The following is a 6,615-nucleotide window of genomic DNA, read 5'->3' on the forward strand; positions in this document are numbered from 1 at the left end:
CCTACATCTCCTCACCCTCTCCTCTCTCACCCTCCTCCCTACCTTCCCCCTCCCCCCTCTTCTCCTCCCTCTCCTCCCTCCTCCCCTCCCCCCCTACATCCCTCCCCCTCCTCCCCTCCTCCCTCTCTCCCTCCCCCTCCCCTCCCTCTCCTCCTCCCCTCTCCCTCCCTCTCCTCCCCTCCTCCCCCTCCTCCCTCCCCCCCTACTCCCTCCTCCCCCCTCCTCCCCCCTCCCTCCCCTCCTCCCCCTCTCTCCTCCCCCTCTCTCTCCTCCCTCTCTCCTCCCCCCCCTCCCTCCCCCTCCCCCTCTCCTCCCTCCTCCCCCTCTCTCCTCCCCTCCTCTCCCCCTCTCTCTCCTCCCTCTTTCCTCCCTCCTCCCTCTCCTCCCCCTCTCTCCTCCCTCTCTCCTCCCTCTCTCCTCCCTCTCTAGAGGAGACCTTCAGGTTTGCCAGACCCGTGGATCTTGAGGTATATCTTGGAGTCCTGGTCTCTGTCCTGTATCTGGCGGTGCAGTGTGCGTCTGAAACACACCAGGTACAGAGGCAGCAGGAAGCCCAGCATACTGACCCCCAACAGGCCTACATTCACCCAGAGTGGGTCTCCCTTCAGAGGGCCCATCATGGCCATGAAGAGCGGCTGCTGGAACAGAGCAAACAGAGCAGACACCAGAGACTGCATCCCCGTCAGACTGCCAAACTGAGACGACGGGTACCTAGAGAGATACAGAAAACACACATCAATATACACACACACACTGTGTGACATTATAGAAGTACTCACACAGCAGCATAGAGACCTCCGGTAGCAGAGTGGATTATAGAAGTACTCACACAGCAGCATAGAGACCTCCAATAGCAGAGTGGATTATAGAAGTACTCACACAGCAGCATAGAGACCTCCGGTAGCAGAGTGGATTATAGAAGTACTCACACAGCAGCATAGAGACCTCCGGTAGCAGAGTGGATTATAGAAGTACTCACACAGCAGCATAGAGACCTCCGATAGCAGAGTGGATTATAGAAGTACTCACACAGCAGCATAGAGACCTCCGGTAGCAGAGTGGATTATAGAAGTACTCACACAGCAGCATAGAGACCTCCGGGAGCAGAGTGGATTATAGAAGTACTCACACAGCAGCATAGAGACCTCCGGTAGCAGAGTGGATTATAGAAGTACTCACACAGCAGCATAGAGACCTCCCGATAGCAGAGTGGATTATAGAAGTACTCACACAGCAGCATAGAGACCTCCGATAGCAGAGTGGATTATAGAAGTACTCACACACAGCAGCATAGAGACCTCCGGTAGCAGAGTGGATTATAGAAGTACTCACACAGCAGCATAGAGACCTCCGGTAGCAGAGTGGATTATAGAAGTACTCACACAGCAGCATAGAGACCTCCGGTAGCAGAGTGGATGAACCCTCTCACAACAGTGTGGAGGACAAATGACAAGATCTGAGGAGAGAAGGAATAAATCAGATGACAGTCAGTCTGGTACCCAAAATGGATACAGGGGTGTCGAGGGAGTAGGGGCTAGGGTGTAGGGGCTAGGGTGTACGGGATAGGTAGTAGGGGCTAGGGTGTAGGGGCTAGGGAGTAGGGGGCTAGGGTGTAGGGGCTAGGGTGTAGGGGCTAGGGTGTAGGGGCTAAGGTGTAGGGGCTAGGGGATAGGGTGTAGCGGCTACGGTATAGGGTGTAGGGGCTAGGGTATAGGGTGTAGGGGCTAGGGTGTAACGGCTACGGTGTAGGGGCTAGGGTGTAGCGGCTATGGTGTAGGGGCTAGGGTATAGCAGCTATGGTGTAGGGGCTAGGGTATAGGGGCTAGGGTGTAGGGGCTAGGGTGTAGGGCTATGGTGTAGGGGCTAGGGTGTAACAGCTACGGTATAGGGGCTAGGCTGTAGGGGCTAGGCTGTAGGGGATAGGCTGTAGGGGATAGGCTGTAGGGGATAGGGTGTAGGGGCTAGGGTGTAGGGGCTAGGTGTAGGGGCTAGGGTATAGGGTGTAGGGGCTGGGTGTAGGGGGCTCGGGTGTAGGGGCTCGGGTGTAGGGGCTCGGGTGTAGGGGCTCGGGTGTAGGGGCTCGGGTGTAGGGCTCGGGTGTAGGGGCTAGGGTGTAGAGGCTAGGGTGTAGAGGCTAGGGTATAGGGACTAGGGTATAGGACAGGGCTCTCCCACCCTGTTCCTGGAGAGCTACCCTCCTGTCAGTGGAGGCTGCTGAGGGGAGGACGGCTCATAATAATGGCTGGAAAGGAGCGAATGGAATGGTATTAAACACATGGAAACCATGGAAACCATCATGTATTTGACACCCATCCACTTATTTTGCTCCAGCCAATGCCGCTAAGCCCGTCCTCCCCAATTAGGGAGTCATCAACCTCATGTGCCTCCTGTAGGTTTTCACTCCATCCCTAGATGTAACTAACCTTCAGCTTATCAACCAGTTAGTTATTATAATCAGGTATGCTAGGGTTGGAATGAAAACCTACAGGAGGATGTCTCTCCAGGAACAGGGTTGGAGTGAAAACCTACAGGAGGGTCTCTCTCCAGGAACAGGGTTGGAATGAAAACCTACAGGAGGGTAGATCTCCAGGAACAGGGTTGGAATGAAAACCTACAGGAGAGTAGATCTCCAGGAACAGGGTTGGAGTTAAAACCTACAGGAGGGTTTCTCTCCAGGAACAGGGTTGGAGTTAAAACCTACAGGAGAGTAGATCTCCAGGAACAGGGTTGGAGTTAAAACCTACAGGAGGGTTTCTCTCCAGGAACAGGGTTGGAGTTAAAACCTACATGAGGGTTTCTCTCCAGGAACAGGGTTGGAGAGCCCTGGGATGTAAACCTCAGGAGGATACTGCCCACTCCAGGAACAGGGCTTGGAGTTAAAAGCCTATAGGGGGAGAGTAGCATCTCCATTCCCATATCAGCTGTCACTGACAGTCCTGGAAAACTGCTGCTCATTGGCCAAAAGGTGGTGGAGGCGGGGTGTCTTCCAGGAACAGTTGGACGGAAAACCTGCAGAGGAGGGTGGGCACCAGGAACAAAGGGACGTTGGAGGATGAAAACCTACAGGACCTTCTGGATCTGTTTCTACGCCCGATCCCTGGGGGGAACAGGGTTGGAATGAAAACCTAAGAGGAGTGGAGGGGATCCAGGACATAAGAGTGGGGTGGAGGGGATGAAAGGGGACATAAGAGTGGAGGTGGAGGGGATCCAGGACATAAGAGTGGAGGTGGAGGGGATGAAGGGGACATAACAGGAGAGTAGATCTCCAGGGAACAGTGGGTTGGAGATGAAACATAACAGGAGGGGATGAGGGGACAGGAACAGGAGTTGGAGTTAAGGGGACATAAGAAGGGTGGAGGAGTGGAGGGGGATCCAGGAACAGGGCTGGAGGGGATGCCCTGGGATAAGAGTGTCTGAAGCTGATACTGGGGACTCCAGTGGAGGGAACAGGGGACATAAGAGTGGGAGGTGGAGGGGATTCTAGGGGTAAAGCCTATGGGGGGAGACAGGGGACATAAGCTGGGGGGGATCTCAGGGGACATAAGAGTGGAGGTGGGGGATGTCACTGACATAAGGTCCTGGAAAACATAAGAGTGCTGGAGGGGATGAGAGGGGACATAAGAGTGGAGGTGGAGGGGAGGAGGGGACATAAGAGTGGGAGGTGGACAGTTGGAGGGGAGCACTCACCTGGAGAGGGATGGAGGGGGCAAGAGTGGAGGTGGAGGGGATGAGAGGGGGCATAAGAGTGGAGGTGGAGGGGATGAGGGGACATAAGAGTGGAGGTGGAGGATGAATGCTCGCATGGCATTGGTCACCTTCTGGATCTGTCTGTCTCTACGAGTGGAGAGTGGAGGGGATGGAGGGGGGACATAAGAGTGGAGGGGATGAGAGGGGACATAAGAGTGGAGGGGATGAGAGGGGACATAAGAGTGGAGGTGGAGGGGATGAGAGGGGGCATAAGAGTGGAGGTGGAGGGGATGAGAGGGGACATAAGAGTGGAGGTGGAGGCGATGAGAGGGGACATAAGAGTGGAGGTGGAGGGGATGAGAGGGGACATAAGAGTGGAGGTGGAGGGGATGAGAGGGGAAATAAGAGTGGAGGGGATGAGAACATAAGATTCCCAACATTTGAGAGGGGACATCTTATGGAGGGGAAGAGGGGACATTCCATGGAGATAGATTCATAAGTGGAGGTCCAGGGGATGAGAGGGGGACATAAGAGTGGACCAGTGATAGTCAGGGGACATTCATCTCCAGATAGGGGACATAAGAGTGGACCAGGGATAGAGGGTACATTCATCTCCAGATGAGAGGGGACATAAGAGTGGACCAGTCATAGTCAGTACATTCATCTCCAGATAGACATAAGAGTGGACCAGTCATAGTCAGTACATTCATCTGCAGATAGCTAGGTGGACCAGTCAGTCAGTACATTCATCTCCAGATAGCTAGGTGGACCAGTCATAGTCAGTACATTCATCTCCAGATAGCATAAGGTGGACCAGTCATAGTCAGTACATTCATCTGCAGATAGCTAGGTGGACATATAGTCAGTACATTCATCTGCAGATAGCTAGGTGGACCAGTCATAGTCAGTACATTCATCTTCAGATAGCTAGGGTGGACCAGTCATAGTCAGTACAGGGTCTCCAGATAGGTGGAGGGGATGGAGGGGACCAGTCATAGTCAGTACATTCATCTGCAGATAGCTAGGTGGACCAGTCATAGTCAGTACATTCATCTCCAGATAGCTTGGTGGACCAGTCATAGTCATAACATTTGACTTAAACAAAGTAGTTATCAGCAAAGTCTGTGCAAATCAACCCTTAAGTGGAGGTGGAGGGGATGAGAGGGGACATAACCCCTAGGAACTAACCCATAAGCCCCTAGGAATAACCCCTAGAGGAAGTCAGAACCTATTCCCCCAGCCTCTAGGAACTAACCCCCAGCCATCTAGGGAACTAACCCCCAGCCTCTAGGAACTAACCCCAGATAGCCTCTAGGAAGTCATAGTCCCTTTGACTCTAGGAACTAACCCATTGTACATTCATCTAGAACTAACCCCTTGCCTCTAGGAATTCAACCCATAGGAACAGTAACCCCTAGCCACTAGAACTAACCCATAGGAACTAACCCCAGCCACTAGGTGGACCAGTCAAGTCAGCATTCATCTCCAGAAGCTAACCCATAGAAGTAACCACTCCAGAACTAGGTGGACCCCTAGCCCCTAGGAACTATCCTCTAGGAGGACCAGCCATTGTCAGTACATTCATCTTCAGGAACCAACCACTAGTACATTCATCTTCAGGAACTAACCCATAGTCAGTAATTCAACCAGATAGATAGGTGGACCAGTCTATGTACATTCAACCCCTAGCCCCTAGTATATTAAACTCCGATAGCTAGGTGGAACATAGTAACCCCTCAGAACTAACCCATAGGAACTATCCCTAGGAACTAACCAGTCATAGTAACCATCTAGAAGGTAAGGGCCACTTGTCAGTGACTTGACTTGGCTAGGTGGTGTAGAGGCTTGAGTAGAGGGGCCAGGAGTTAGGGTTTATTTGCTAGGGGCTAGCCGTAGGGAGGTCGGGGCTCGGGGCTATGGACTAGTGTCTTACTTGCTGGCTGGTTCCTTCTCCTCCTCTCCATCTTCACAGTCCTTCAACTTCCAGTCCATAATTTGACCAATTACTGGACATTCATCATCAGACACAGTAGCTGCAGCATGCATCTACAGAAGATAGAGGACCAGTCATACAGACTGACTGTATAGGGAGGAGGGGATGGGAGGAGGGAGGGAGGAGGGAAGGGGTGGAGGAGTACATTCATCTTCAGATAGGGAGGTGGAAGGATAGGAGCAGGGGAGATAGGGGAGTCATAGGATGGAGGAGGAGAGATGGGAGGTGTGGAGGAGGGAGGGAGGTGGGAGTCATAGGGAGTACATTCATCTCCAGGGAGGAGGTGGAAGGGGTGGAGGAGGGAGGGAGGAGGGATAGGGGTGGACCAGTAGGAGGTACATTCATCTCCAGATAGGATGGACCAGGGTGGAGGAGGTGGGAGGATCTCCAGATAGGGGTGGAGGAGGGAGTAATTCATCTTCAGATAGCTAGGTGGGGGAAGGAGGAGGAGGAAGGGGTGGAGGAGGAGGGAGGAGGAAGGGGTGGAGGAGGAGGGAGGGACATTCATCTCCAGATAGGAGGGAGGGAGGAGGGAAGTTGTGGCTCCAGGGAGTACAGAAGAATCAAGCAGAGAGACATTTTACTTAAACAGTGTAATAAATAACTAGTCCATGTTAATAATAGCACAGCCATTGTTTAATATTCAGTTAGCTAGATTAGGGTTAGCTCAGGAACAGGGACAGTCTAAGGACTGGACTGGGTTAGCTCAGAACAGGGACACCCCTAAGCCACTAGGACCCCTAGCCACTAGGAACTAACCCCTAGCCACAGTCTAAGGACTGGACTAGGGTTAGGAACTAACCAGAGCAGGGACAGCCCTAGCCTCGGACTGGACTCTGGAACTAACCCATAGGAACTAACCCTAGCCACTTGGAACTAAACAGCCTCTAAGGACTAACCTAAGGAACTAACCCATAGGAACTGACCCCTAGGAC

The 6,615-nt window shown here is 53.0% G+C and overlaps 1 protein-coding gene across 1 annotated transcript; it reads right to left on the minus strand.

The window, feature by feature from the left end:
• Positions 1-425: 425 nt before the first annotated feature.
• On the minus strand, positions 426-5,679 carry LOC135534453 (large neutral amino acids transporter small subunit 4-like). Its single transcript, XM_064961443.1, has 6 exons — positions 5,621-5,679; positions 3,688-3,834; positions 3,571-3,578; positions 2,933-3,009; positions 1,383-1,492; positions 426-711 (listed from the first exon to the last, which is right to left on the minus strand). Exons 1-6 carry the CDS (start codon positions 5,677-5,679, stop codon positions 426-428), a joined length of 687 nt encoding a protein of 228 aa, XP_064817515.1.
• Between the last annotated feature and the right edge of the window lie 936 nt (positions 5,680-6,615).

Source organism: Oncorhynchus masou, unplaced genomic scaffold, assembly GCF_036934945.1.
Source record: "Oncorhynchus masou masou isolate Uvic2021 unplaced genomic scaffold, UVic_Omas_1.1 unplaced_scaffold_3426, whole genome shotgun sequence".
In the NCBI taxonomy this organism is placed as follows: domain Eukaryota; kingdom Metazoa; phylum Chordata; class Actinopteri; order Salmoniformes; family Salmonidae; genus Oncorhynchus; species Oncorhynchus masou.